Raw genomic sequence first — 13,552 nt, forward strand, 5'->3', positions numbered from 1 at the left:
AGGTCGCCGCCGGTCCCGGCCCTGCCCGGATTCGCTGCGCCCGTGGGCGGTGTCCCGTAGGCCGTAACAAAGCGCTCCCGGCCTCGGCTGACCGCGTTGGGTGGAAGGGCGCGGCCTCAGACCCGGAGCGCGGGGCTCCACGAGAGATCGGGGGCTGCCGCACCGTGGTGCTGCTTCGGGTTGAATCGGGCACCGCACGTGGCCGCCGGCTCGTAGGGCCGGGGCACGGCGGGGACGCGGAACTGAAACGTGGAACTGAACGGCTGGCGGGGCCGAGAGCTGCCGGGGCCGGGCCGACAGTGAGAGCTGTGACCGATGGACGGTCACGCGTGTGGCTGCAGAACTGCTGCTGCCAGGGAGTAGTTTGTGAAGGTCTGTAGAGGTGTAGTTTGTGTTCTCCTGAAGCAGTAACGCTGCAGTGCCAACAGCTGCAACACTACGTAAAGGGGAGCAGAATGGTATTCTCACCTTCATCCTCTGAGTTCAAGCACTGTTCCATCCCACCCTTAGGCTGACACCGTGCCCTCTGGCAGCAGGCAGAGATAATATCTGGAGGGAGTTCTCCCCTCAGCAGTCCCTCCAAGCAGTGTTGGCCTCACGCAGACCTGTTCTGCCAGGTCATCCCCTGCCAAGGCTGCAGCACTGTGTTGACCTTTGACTGCTCCCCGTGTCCCGGTGAGTTCCACGGTGGCTAATCATCAGCAGTAATTCTCCCCTTGGGCTAACTTCCTGTCATGCATTGTTTGTAAAGCTGCCCTGTGTAAGCAGTAGGTGAGCCACGCCCCAGGAACCTGCGTACAGGGGTAGAGGAAGTGATTCCTTCCCAGGAATCCAACACACAGCTGGCTCCCCTGAGGTTGGATTCCTCTGAAATGAGAGAGGTGGTGAGGGCTCTGTCATTCAGAAGGGTTTTCTGCTACTTCATTGGCTCTTTTCCTGTACTTGGGACCTGTTTAGATACACTCAACATCCTGTGCTCCAGAGTGGCTCTGATTGGAGCCGCTCACGTCAAGGTTTGTCCGGGAGGAAGGCGCAGGATGTGTGTCTGATGGCGTGAAATGGAAGCTGGAGTATTGGTCTGTGCCTGAAATGTCTCAGGAGCTGCTTGGAGTGATGTGTCCTCAGCCTGATCACTGCCTTCATGCTTTCAGCACCCACTGTCCTTGGCCTTCTGCCACTGACGTCTCCGAGTTGCGTGACTTGCCTGACTTCAGTTTCTCTTTCCTCCTCTAGTGCTGGTGACATGTGAGTGCCTGGTCTACCAAGAAGCCAACACACTGTTTGGAGAGCTTTCCAGGGACACGGGTTTCATTTGAGTCAGTTACAACTCTTCAACGTGAGTGGATGCCAGAAGCCTCTGGAATTAAACTCGTTACAGGCGTCATGTGAGGATCTGAGCCAGTCTCTGTATCCTGGAAGGAGCAATAATAGCTCCACATACAGCAGGCTCCTGCAAGTGCCAACTCCCTCAATTTCCTCCAATGCAGGCTCAGAGATGGACTTCATCTTGTCCCCGTGAGGAGACTCTGCATACTCTCAGCAGCTTGAGACGAATTCTACTGCCAGTGTCTTCAGAAGCTGCTCCTCAGGAGGATTTGCTCAGCAGTGCTGTGGGAGAGCCTGTATTCACACAGTTGTTCCAGGACGGTACTCACTGCAAACCCATGGAGGAACCTGCCTGCACACTCCATCTTCTTTGAGCTCCTTAACGTGCACTGTTTGAACTGTTTGGGACTCCTGGCAATATTTACTTGTTTTCCCAACCTCTCTCCCAGATACTGTTCGTTCCCTCTCTCACAGGGCCCAAAAAGGATGTGAACTTTGGAATGGGGTCTGTGAGCAACAGCGGACTCAGTGCATGTGTGAGACTATTACTGAATAGTAGGAGGACTGTTTAACTGCTGCAGGCAGCCTTCCTCTTTGGCTGCAGGGTCGCAGGGCACCAGCCTTGCTTGGGCCCTTCATCATGTTCCTCCTGCTCCCCTTTGACAGCCTAGTTGTCAATCTCTTGGGAATCTCCATAACTGTCCTCTTCACTCTACTCCTGGTTTTCATCATTGTGCCAGCAATTTTTGGAGTCTCCTTTGGCATCCGCAAGGTTTACATGAAAACATTATTGAAGATTTTTCAGGTGAGTTATGTTTTCAGAATTTTCTGTGCTGAAGGATGTTTACAGGGGTCTCATCAAGCATATTAATTGTAGGAGGAGAACCTTTTCCCATTCTGTAGAGCAAAGCAGACAACAGGGGCGGGATATGGTTTGCTGTTAATGTGCTGGTGCCAGATGACCTGCTGCAGTCATCTCAGCCAAGTGCAATTTATTGGATTTCTGTTCACAGGTTGTGTTTTTTTTTCTCTGTGGTTAAGCCACTGAGTCTTCAAACGAAGTAGTAAGACAGCATAGCCCATAAGTATGCAAGCAGTACAGCAGTACCAGGGGATGTGCTGGGAGGAGGTGTGTGCTTGGCCAGGTTAATGTCCCATGCAAGGCTGAGTGCTGTCACAGTTTGATATGGAGGGAAGCCAAAAGGGGTGCAAGATGTGACAGAGAGGAACTGCAGTCAGTGTGCTGCTCATCTCCAGTATGCTTGGATGAAGCAAAAGCAGGCAGCAAGGTAGAACTTCATGTGCTGCAAGCCCTGGGCAGTCTGTGGCCAGAACGCAGAGCTCCCAGGTCCCAAAGTGCTGCCTGCTTATCTGCTGAGCCCAGCAGTCACAGCTGGACCTGCAGCCTCTGAGGACAGCAGCAGCACTCGCTGCTCCTCTTGGCACAAAAAAGCCAAGTGGAATTTTCCATGTTGGGGTCATGCTGTTCCCCTGGCTGCCTTCAGCAGACTTATTTCTGGACCGTCTCTGCCAGCATCTCTCCTTGAATCAAGTCTCTGGTGAGACCAGAATTTTTGCAAAGCTCCCAATAGATAAAACCCAAACCAACCCAAATCAACCCAAACCTTGCAGCCCGGGGAAAACGAATAAGATAGCACTGAGCATAGTAGGGAAGTTTCAGGCTTTTAAATGTGATGTCCAAACTTCTACAGTATTCAGTTAGCTAGGAACAGAGCTGGTCTTCTCTGGGAGCATCTCTGTACTGGCTGGCTGGAAAGGGCAGCCCTGCAGCTTACTATTTTCAGTGCTTTGTCCAAGTCCTCCCAAAATTTGTGGTGTGAGGGAGAAGACCCAGTGCTTTGTGATGTGCTTCATTATCACTGGTGTCTGAAGATCTGGTTTTTAATTTAGTGACTGAACTGAGAGAAAAAAAATACGAAGAATTTTGGCTTATCTGAAACGGAACATTTTGTTTTACTGTAATTATTTTTCCTTTCTTTCATTCAATGAAGGAACATTTAATCTCAGCACATTTTGGTGTTCAATTTTGCAACCATTTTTCTGAGAAGAAATCTATTTCAGCTTTTATCAAAGAATCTTTGTGGTGGGAGAGAGGAGCGCTCTGGCAGAATGTCTCATAGATTGATGTAAAGCTCAGTGGCTGGGTCTGGTCATTCAGAATTGTATGAGGAGTATTATTCACAAGAAATATTTTTCAAGTTCTTGAGGCCAGTGTTGCAAACACAGCCCAGGATGCAGCACCTGAATCTGGCAACATGGGGGGCTGTGGGGCCCTGGGTGGCAGCCACACGCCTGTGTTGGTGGGGAGGGAGACCTGCCCACTGCTTCCCATGTGGCAGGCTGGGTTTTTTGCCATCGTGGTCTCTACTGTGGGGCTGGCAAGGAATGTGCCTTCTGTACAGGCTTCCCCACTTCTGTTAGGTCAGAGCTTCTCTTTTGCCTTCTCCTGGGAATGGCAGTGTCTGGACAGTCTTCTGCAATCCTGCAGTTCCTTCTACTGGCAGAGGAGGCTGCCAGATGAGCTAGAAGCTCCACCCACAGTTAACATTCCCACATCATTGCTTTCTCATCTAATAGTGTCATGGGTTGAGACTGGGAACCCTGGAGTTCCCAGCAGTTTCTGCTTCTTCATGGATGACTGATGGAGTGACTGAGGGCGTTTGTCTGAGGGTGCTTGCTGCTGCTATTTTGGACTGACTATGAACTGAGAAGCAGCAGGGAGGAATCTCGTCTCCTGATGAGGCTGGCCTGATAAGCTTAGCAGCAGCCTGAAAACACAGTCTCTGCTTTGAGTTTGGAGGAATTCAATAGTGGAAAATAGTGCTGGTCCTGTTATCTGCTTGCTGAGCTACATCACATTCCAGCAGGAGGGCATGCAGGATGAAGGTCCATCTGGAGGCTGTACAGTGGCAGCCACGTGCAATCAGCAACAGCCTACAGGAGGCTGTAAAAAGACTTGCTGGGCCATCTCACCACTGAATACCATTCCAACTTCTGGCACTCATTCTTCCCCTGCTGTGCAGAATGGTACACAAGCGTGTGTAGTTATGTCTTTCCTAAGTGCTGGTCACCTTCCCATTACTCCTCTTGTTCCATTATACACAAATCTCTGCTGAGAAAACTTTCTTCTCAATCTAATGTCTGCTTCCACTTCAATTCAGCTGCGTGTTCATCACTTACACAGCGTCCTGCTTTCATCTCATTTGGTCCCCTTAAGCGTGGTCTTCTTCAGAAGGCAGCTGTGAATCAGGAATAGTATCAAGTGGAGCTGCAGGTTTTGACAGTTTTGTTTGCTGTGTGTGTCTCTTGCAGTGGGCAACACTGAGAATAGAGCGTGGTGCCAAGGAGAAGAACCATCCGTTATACAAGCCCTATGTTAATGGTAAGATCCTGCCCTTCTTGGGCACATCTGAAGTTCGTATTTCTGTGTGGTAAATGAGAGCTGAATGATGGGATGCCCTGTCCACATAGAAGGATTTGCAGTGGGTGTGGAAGGGTCTGGTGCACGAGGCACCCAGGGCGTGCTTCATGTCTAGTAGTTGGGAGGGCTGGAGGAAGGAAGGGAGCCTTTGGAAGGTGGGTCTACAGAGGTCTCCCTGGCCCTCAGCTGTCATTCAGCAGGCCAGTCAGACTTTGCTCAGAGCTGCCTGTGGCTTGTTGCAGGTATCATTGCCAAGGAGCCAACATCTCTGGAAGAGGAGATCAAAGAGATCCGTCGGAGTGGCAGCGGCAAAGACCTGGACACCCCTGAGTTTGAGCTCTCAGATATCTTCTATTTCTGCCGCAAAGGCATCGAGACCATCATGGATGATGAAGTGACTAAGAGGTTTTCAGCTGAAGAGCTGGAGTCCTGGAATCTGCTCAGCAGGACCAACTACAACTTCCACTACATCAGTCTGCGCCTCACTGTACTCTGGGGACTGGGTGTTCTCATCCGCTACTGCTTCCTTCTGCCCCTCAGGTGGGTGTTGCTGCAGAAACCTGCCTGTGACCTGTTCCTGGTGCAACTGGTCCCCCAGCTCACAGACCCTGCTTGACATGGCTGGGAGAGGCAGGTTATGTGATGGGCAGAGCCTCTGGCCTGGATTTGCTAGCATGTAGCTTCCATCTTTCTGCAGGATAGCCCTGGCGTTCACTGGCATCAGCTTGTTGGTGACTGGTACTACAGTGGTGGGATATTTGCCAAATGGAAGGTGAGTTGGCCTTTGAAAGAAGTGATGGGCAGTTCCCTGTGCTGTTTGAGACCTGATAATTAGGAAATTTTCCTGCAAGGCCTGTCTTTTCTGCGTGCTGCAGATGAGGCAGGTGGTCCTGTCATCTGTAGCCTGTCAGGAACGTATATCTTACTACTTTAAATAAAAGGCCTAGATGTGAATATTAAGCCTCTGACAGAGCTCTTAGCCCAGGTCTCTGAAAGGAGTAAAACCAGAGAGGAGCAAAGGCAAAAGTTTGGTTCTCATGAGCTGTGAATCAGTAAGCAGCCAGCAAAACCGAACAGGAGGTGTGTTTATATGAGCATGATGTGAAGTGGGATCTCCTGACCTCAGACAGCTGGGCTGAGTGGCCCCAATATGGACAGCTGGGGCTGATGGTCTCTGTTCTGGGCGGCAGGTGTAAAGAGTTCCTCAGCAAGCACGTTCACCTGATGTGTTACCGGATCTGCGTGCGTGCCCTCACAGCCATCATCACCTACCACGACCGGTAAGGCAGCACTGCTGCAGTGTCTGTCCCCACTGGCTGCATCGTGCTGTGCCTCTTGCAGGCCTCACTCTTCATTCTTCTGCCCCAATCTTTGCTTTTGTTTTGCATTTAGAGAAAACAGACCTCGAAATGGAGGCATTTGCGTGGCTAATCACACATCCCCCATTGACGTGATCATCTTGGCCAGTGATGGCTACTATGCAATGGTAAGGTCTGCACCCCAAATCTACCTGCTGCTGTGTTGTTTGCTTTCCAGCAAGCTTGACCTCCCTTGGTCCTTGCTGAATCTTTACATTTAGAGCCTGGAACTTTTCCTCTCAGCCTTACAAGGACTGGGGTAGAAGGATGAACTTCAGCTTAGCAGCAAAGCTATAGGAGCTGCCTTGACCTTCGTATGTCCCAGGTCTTGTAACTTATGTTTTCTCACCCTGTTCAGGTGGGTCAAATCCACGGAGGGCTCATGGGTGTGATACAGAGAGCCATGGTGAAAGCTTGCCCCCACGTTTGGTTTGAACGTTCTGAGGTCAAAGACCGTCACCTCGTTGCCAAAAGGTGTGACAGCTGCAGCTACAGGAGGACTCTGGAGGCTGGGAAAGGGTTGGGGGCTGCTGTGTGGGTTGCCAGGACAGCTCCCGTGATAATTGGTGACTCTCTTCTGTTTAGGCTCACAGAGCACGTCCAGGACAAAAGCAAACTGCCTATTCTTATCTTTCCGGAAGGTGAGTTGAGGAGTTAGGCCAGGCAGGCATCCTGTCTCAGTGATGTTACACATCTTGTGCACATACAGAGCAGGGTTTGCAGTGTCAGGGGCAATTGCTGAATACCTGTAGGTGTATAGCTCAGACTTCTGGATTGACTTGCAAAGATTGTGCTTGTCTCTTACAGGAACCTGCATCAACAACACATCCGTGATGATGTTCAAAAAGGGGAGCTTTGAAATTGGAGCCACAGTTTACCCTGTAGCCATCAAGGTATGAGAAGGCAAACATTTTTACAGCAGAAATAGTTATCTGCTTACAAGGTCAGCGTTGGCACTACTGGGTCACAACAGCGTGGTCTTCAGACCATGGGATGTGGGGATGCTGAGCACTGATGTGCAGTGGGGGAGGGATGGCCCATAGTTGGATTTGATGTAGAACTCAGAGCCTCGGGGAAGGTGCGTCCATTACCTGACATTCACAAGCTCTCCTTCCTCCACAGTATGATCCACAGTTTGGAGATGCCTTCTGGAACAGCAGCAAGTATGGCATGGTAACCTACCTCCTTAGGATGATGACCAGCTGGGCCATTGTCTGCAGTGTGTGGTACTTGCCCCCAATGACCAGACAGGTAAGTAAGGTGAACCTGCCCTGTCTGATCTGCTGCCTGTTTGGCCTCATGCTCTGTCTAAACAGTGTCATTTTCCTACAGTGTGATGAGGATGCTGTCCAGTTTGCCAATCGAGTGAAGTCAGCTATTGCCAGACAGGGAGGCCTTGTAGATCTGCTCTGGTGAGTCTTGCCAGACATTTCTCCTCCCAGGTCTAGTGTTCTCTGTTCCTGGGTCCTGATATGTGTTTGTAAGCTGCAAAGCTAAGTTTGTGTCTTGCACTGGGCAGAGTAGACCTGTGTAGAAATGGAGGTGCATGTCCTAAACTGCCTTTCTATAGTCAAGACCAACATTTTGACTTCTGTTCTGTGTGTTGGGCACCAAAATTTCATTCTCTGAATGCAGCTTGCTCTGGGATGCCCCAGTTCTTACTTGATGTTGTTCAGCAAAGCATGAGAACCTCCCTTGCCAGGCATTGAGATCTTTGGAGCCTGAGAGGTTGAGGGCCCCTGCAAGCAGCACGCTGCAGTGGTGATAGATGTGCTGAGCACTGTGCAGGGCTGTGTGTGACATTGTTGGCAGAGCATGAGGTGAAAGGAGCTGCCCCTGTGGACAGTCAGCCTTCAGCATGCCCTGTCAACCTAAGGGACAAATGCACTCATCAGGCTGATGTGGGAGTTCCAGTCTGCTCAGAGCAGCCCCAGTAGCAGTGTCAATGTGTTCCTTTAGCTCCATTGTAAATAATTCTTTTTCTAGGGATGGAGGTCTAAAGAGGGAGAAAGTGAAAGATACATTCAAGGAGGAGCAACAGAAACTTTACAGCAAAATGATTGTAGGCAACCATGAAGACCGGAGCCGCTCCTGAGTCCTCTGTCTCCAGCACTGTTACCTGGCCAGAGCTCTGTGCCTCCAATCTGAGCCAGATCTTGTCTGAAGCAGCTCCATTTCTTTGGACTTTGGCTACTCCAGAGCTGTTTGGACTTACTCCTTCATCTACTGGCTCTTCTTTCCTGGAGGCACTATTACTGCCTAAAGCATTCAGGTCTTGGGCAACTCTTGGCACAGATGCCTTCTCGTTACTGTTACAGTAAAGCCCCTTGCAGGGGCAATATTAAATGAAACACTTCTGGTGTCGTATGCTTCCATATGGTGTTTACAGGCCCAGGGGGAGGGCTGGTGTGTTGATGTGCATGTGTGTCAGTCACAAGTCTCCCACGGCACAGAAACTGGTGAGCTGTGCTCAGATAAGCTGCCTTGACAACCAAGGGAATCTTATAAGCCTGTGCCTCTCAGGGCTGCAGCACAAAACATGTATGGCTGCTCCAGCCTCCAAGCTCATGGAGCTTTTCCCTGCCTCAGGTCCTTCACACTGCGCCCCCCAGGTGTGCCCTGCTCTGAGTGGCTTTGGAGAGCCACAGGGAGGATGCCCAGGTTGTGCCATCCCACCTTGGTGTCCCTGCACTGAGCTCAGTCAGGCGTGCTGCACTGGGCTGGGGACATGAGCATCACTGCTCATTTGGGGCAGGTCCTCCAGGCTCCCTTCGCCTTTCCACAGCCACTTTTCCCTGTGCACTCATCCCACCCAGCGCTCCCCTTTTCCAGAGGGACAGGGCATTGCCTTTGCTGTGCAAATAGCTGCACACAGAGGCAGGGGCTGTGCCAGGAGCAGGCGTTGCCATGCTGGGTGCCCAGCACCCAGAACTCAGACCTGGCTGCAGTTGCTTGCCGGTCTGCCTGCAGCGTGCCCCTGGCTCTGTCACAGATGCTGTGGTGGCAGCAGCAGTCTGTGGCTCCTGGCTGCTTCCATCCTCCTCGTTGTGCTTGGGGCCATCTTCACGGTCCTGCTGCTGCTGCTGGGATGCTGTGCAGCAGGCTGGGCAGGTGAGCAAGCACGCATCCATCTTTCCTCAACTCCCCCTCCCTTTGCTCCCAGTCAATATGTCTCTCTCCGATGGGAAAGTTAATAAATTTAGCTCTAGATTAAAAGTATTGATCATTTCATTTGTAAGCGATAAATAACCGGGGGGAGCGTGGGGCAGCCCTTGGGGTAGGGGCTGCCGGCCCTGGCAGCAGCAGCCATGCAGCCCGTTGGGGCTGGGGGCCCTCATATGCATTCTGCCCAGATGCTGGCATTGATTTGCTATTAGTCTCCCCACACCACCCAGTAGCACATCATTCCCGGAGCCGCTATTAATGGCCTTTTGATAAATAATCACTTGTAAGTCAATAAATTTTTATTAAACAGTGTGGCGCTTTGATTTATGAAAATCCGACGGGGTTTGTCTGGGAGAAAAGGGATGTGGAATTGAAACGGAGCTGCCATCCATCTGCCTGCCAGCCCACCCTGCTCGCACACCAGAGTAGTGCCCAGTGAGGAGCACAAGGAGGGCCTGGGATGCAGTGCTGGCTCTCACCCTGGGCTGGACTCTGTGAGCCCTATGAGCTCCGGTGCTGGCTGGAACTGCCAACAGCCATGGCACGAGGTTGGCACCATCCATTGGTTCTGGCTACAGGGCTGCAGGATGAGGAGAGCTGGAGGTGGGATTAATCCTGCACTGCAGCCCCGTGAGCAGCTCTGCAGCTCGGGTACAGCCGTGGGATGCTTAAGGCAGCCAGGCTGTGGCTGCGATTTGTCACTCCTGGGCTGCAGCCGGCCCTTTGCCACCTGCTTTATTTGTCTCCCAGCACTGACGTGGCATCAGACAGGTGTTAAACTACTTAATCACTTTAAAATTGTTTTAATTTTCTGTTTTCTATTGATCTCCACAGCACCAATTAATCAGCTCACTGGACCAGGCAGTTAGTACATTAAAAATTGTCAGCCACGTCGAACAGCTTAGAAAATGTCAAAAAAATATCCCAGCAGCAGCCTCACACTCTGGCCACGCAGAGAACGCTCCTGCACTGCAAACCCAGGGATGGTGCATGACTCCACAGCTCTGCAGCAGAGCAGCATCAGCTCAGGGGAACCAAGGGGCCGCGTGGTTGGGGTAGCACTAAACCTCCCATTCTTGCTGGGGTAGTTCAGCCTTCCCCAAGCCCCCAGGATGTGCAGCAAAGCTGTCCGGGATACCTGCAGAGCTCAAAGTGTGGTGGAAAGCAAGGACTTGGAGCTGTGTGTGTCCTGGGGCCGGGCAACTGGGGGCCCGGTGTCAGCCCACAGCATCCCAATGCCATAAGGGAGCACTGGGGGCTGCTGTGATGCAGGACCTGCACTGTGCAGGTGGGGACGTGGACACCAATGCTGCCTGCAGCTGTCAGAGGGGCCCCCAACAACACCTCCACTCCTGTCCCACACTGCCAACCACTGCGCAATGGCCCAGCAGCACCTTATCATTGCCTATTGATTTCTCCACCAGGACACCGCAGCACTGTTTGCTTGCACTTTGTCAGCTCTCGGCGGCCCCAGCAGCAGCCCCTTGGCACCTCAGGCAGCAAGGACAGGTGGTGGCCCTGTGCCATCAGCAAGAAGAAGCTGAGCCAGTGGGAACCAGGGGGGGCATGGCCCCAGGAGTGCATGCAGCCTGCACCGAGCTGGGTGCAGCATGGGGGGGCCCCCACAAGTTGGCAGCAAACAAGCCAGGGCTATTGCTGTCGCATCAATCCTGCAGCTCCGACAGGTGAATGGGCTCTCACTCACACAGTTAAGATAAATGATATTTATTTGCTGCTAATAGGTTCCAACAAGAGGCCCTAACGAGTGACTTTTGGACAGCACTTCTTGCTACCAGCACACACCCAATCTGGGGAAACTCTGGGAAGGGCTCTGGGGGACATTCCTGCCCCATACATGGACCCCCAGCCTCAGCCCCTTCCCCAGCCCAGCCTTTGGGGCACCCGGCATTGCAGACCCATGTAGTAAGTGCTGGGGCAGGGGCCTTTATTTCACTGCTGCTGTTCCCAGACCCTGAGCCCTGGGCAGGAGCTGCAGTGGGGGCACAGCAGAACCATTCCCAGGTGCTCAGCCACTGTGTGTGCCCAGCCCCAGCACAGAGAAGGCTGCACGGTGCTTCCTCAGCAGCAGCCGGATCTTCTCATCGTCAGAGTCAGGGTCCAGGGGCTTGTTATACTCATCATCCTCGGTCTCAGAGGCTGCTCGCTCTCCACTGGAGCCCCCCGCCCGCTGCGAGGAGGAGGAGGGCTCCAGGGCACTCTTCTTCCTCCATTTGGTGCGTCGGTTCTGGAACCAAACCTGCAGCCCAACAGGGCTGTTAGCAGCCGCCTGCCACACAACCCACACACCGCACACCCCCCACTCACCTTCACCTGGGACTCAGTCATGCCGAGAGAATATGCCAGCCGTGCCCTCTCTGGCCCTGCCAGGTACTTGGTCTGTTCAAATGTCTTCTCCAGAGCGAAGATCTGATGTCCCGTGAAGGTCGGACGCGTGTGCTTCTTCTTGTGCAGGCTGTCAGTCAGGTGTGCAGGGGCTTTGGGACAAGGGCAGTGGGTGAGCACCGGACTCATGGCTCTGGGCAGCCCAATCCCCACGCCCCTTTTATGCTGCTGCTCTCCTCCGAAGTAAAACAATATCCTGGCTCCACAGCTTCGACCTTGTCCCGGGAGAGCCATGTTGCCTCCAAGGCTGGGCTCTGCACCTCCTGCCTGGGAGCAGAAACTATTTGCTGTGCTGAGAAGGGAACAAGCATTAGGAGCAGCATGTGACTGTGGAGTCACGCTGCACTGGGAGCACCATGCCCATGCCCCCCACCTCCCTAAGTTTGCAGCGGGAAGGAAGTAAGAGCTGATCCATCTGCTCCATGAGCTCACCTGGAGAGGGGAACAGGGCTGCAAGTACTGAGCCAGAGCACCAGCCCCTGGGTTTTCTGTGGGCTCCCCACGAGCTAGTGTCTGTGCTCACTCAGCGCAGTCCCATCATGGCAGCAATGTGCTCCACAATGCCCCTGCCAGCTGCATGCCAGCCAGGACCGTCCTTGTCCCTGGCATTCATCAAGGGATGCTGCCAGAGGTTGGGAGTATCTGTGAGTAGGGGGTCTGCCTGTGCTCTGCCTAAGCTCCCCAGCCGTGCCCCCCCAGCACATCCCCAGGTGTCAAGCTGTGCCTCACACAAAGCAATGGAGGAGATGGGGTCCCACCAGCTGCCCACCCTCTCCCAGCCCCGTACTTACGGCCACCGCACTGCCGGCTGCCCTGCCAGTCGGGTGCCTCTGCCCAGCAGCTCCTGCCCCGCGGCACGTAATCGCTGCTGGCTTTAGGGAGGGCCCCCACCTGCGGCCCATAGTAGACGCCTGGGGAGCTCAGTCCGTTAAATCCACCTGCATGGGGGTAGCTGGGCAGTAAGCTGCTGTTTGGAGTCGCTGTGGGCCGGCCGAGGATGTCGGAGATGCCGTGTGGGGTGCCGGCGGCCAGTTGGGCGCCCAGCCCGGGGGGACCCAGCTTGTAGAAGGAGCTCTGCACCGAGTACTGGCAGACAGGTGCCTTGGCCTCAGGGAAGGGGGCCAGTGAAGGGCCGCTGAGCAGGAAGGTGCCTGGCAGGTTGGTGTCCATGGCTCCTGGACTGCTCTCAGAGGCTGGCACTCCGAGGGCATGATGCGCAGCCCATCCCGGTCGGCCTTGGGGCTACCGGCTCGCAGCGTCCACACCAGCTGCCACGTTGCCAATGGGCAGCCGAAAGGCTGGGTGAGCTGCCCCGGGGGGCCAGGGCCACGGCAGCAGGGGTTCACTGCCTCGGTGGCAGCTGCCCCCGGCTGACCCCACACCCGACGTGGCACCGGCACCGGGCACTCAACTTGGGCTTGGGAAGAGGCAACATTTCTCTGATAAAGATGAGGTCTATTAGAATACGGCGCTCCCATTGGCCGAGAGGCTTCAAAGGCTAGCGCCCATTGGCAGGATCACCGCAACCTCGATTCCAATTGGCTACGCTCACGGGCAGCCCGGGATTGGCTCTGCCCAGACAAATCGTGCTTTGAGAGCCGGCGGCGAAGGAGCTGCCGCGGGGCCCGGGCTGCGGGACGCGGCGTTGCAGCACCACGGCCGCTGGACAGCGCCGGACGGACCAAAGGGGGGAAAGAGGGGGGGCTGTGACAGAATCACGGAAACACAAGGTTGGAAAAGACCTCCGAGATCATCCAGTCCCACCATCCACCTGTCACCAATAGTAATCACTAAACCACGTCCCTCAACACAAAATCCAAACGTTCCTTCAACACCTCCAGGCTCGGTGACTCCACCA

General features: G+C 53.8%; 2 protein-coding genes across 4 annotated transcripts; one reads left to right on the top strand and one right to left on the bottom strand.

Moving 5' to 3' along the window:
* The first annotated feature begins 102 nt into the window (after nt 1-102).
* On the top strand, nt 103-8,501 carry GPAT4 (glycerol-3-phosphate acyltransferase 4). Of its 3 annotated transcripts, none has more exons than XM_019622659.2 (15): nt 103-372; nt 511-675; nt 1,234-1,385; nt 1,488-2,131; nt 4,660-4,729; nt 5,011-5,308; nt 5,466-5,540; nt 5,959-6,048; nt 6,161-6,254; nt 6,485-6,600; nt 6,712-6,767; nt 6,934-7,019; nt 7,249-7,377; nt 7,459-7,538; nt 8,113-8,501. In XM_019622659.2, exons 4-15 carry the CDS (start codon nt 1,967-1,969, stop codon nt 8,219-8,221), a joined length of 1,368 nt encoding a protein of 455 aa, XP_019478204.1. In that variant the 5' UTR covers nt 103-372; nt 511-675; nt 1,234-1,385; nt 1,488-1,966; the 3' UTR covers nt 8,222-8,501. The 3 variants fall into 3 exon arrangements, with proteins under 3 accessions (XP_019478204.1, XP_019478205.1, XP_019478203.1); XM_019622660.2 differs by having other exon boundaries at nt 1,234-1,336; XM_019622658.2 differs by lacking the exon at nt 511-675 and having other exon boundaries at nt 1,234-2,131.
* Nucleotides 8,502-10,991: 2,490 nt separating this feature from the next.
* Nucleotides 10,992-13,479, bottom strand: NKX6-3 (NK6 homeobox 3). Its single transcript, XM_003212403.4, has 3 exons — nt 12,486-13,479; nt 11,617-11,786; nt 10,992-11,548 (listed from the first exon to the last, which is right to left on the bottom strand). Exons 1-3 carry the CDS (start codon nt 12,862-12,864, stop codon nt 11,318-11,320), a joined length of 780 nt encoding a protein of 259 aa, XP_003212451.1. The 5' UTR covers nt 12,865-13,479; the 3' UTR covers nt 10,992-11,317.
* Between the last annotated feature and the right edge of the window lie 73 nt (nt 13,480-13,552).

Source organism: Meleagris gallopavo, chromosome 24 (assembly GCF_000146605.3).
Source record: "Meleagris gallopavo isolate NT-WF06-2002-E0010 breed Aviagen turkey brand Nicholas breeding stock chromosome 24, Turkey_5.1, whole genome shotgun sequence".
Lineage (NCBI taxonomy): Eukaryota > Metazoa > Chordata > Aves > Galliformes > Phasianidae > Meleagris > Meleagris gallopavo.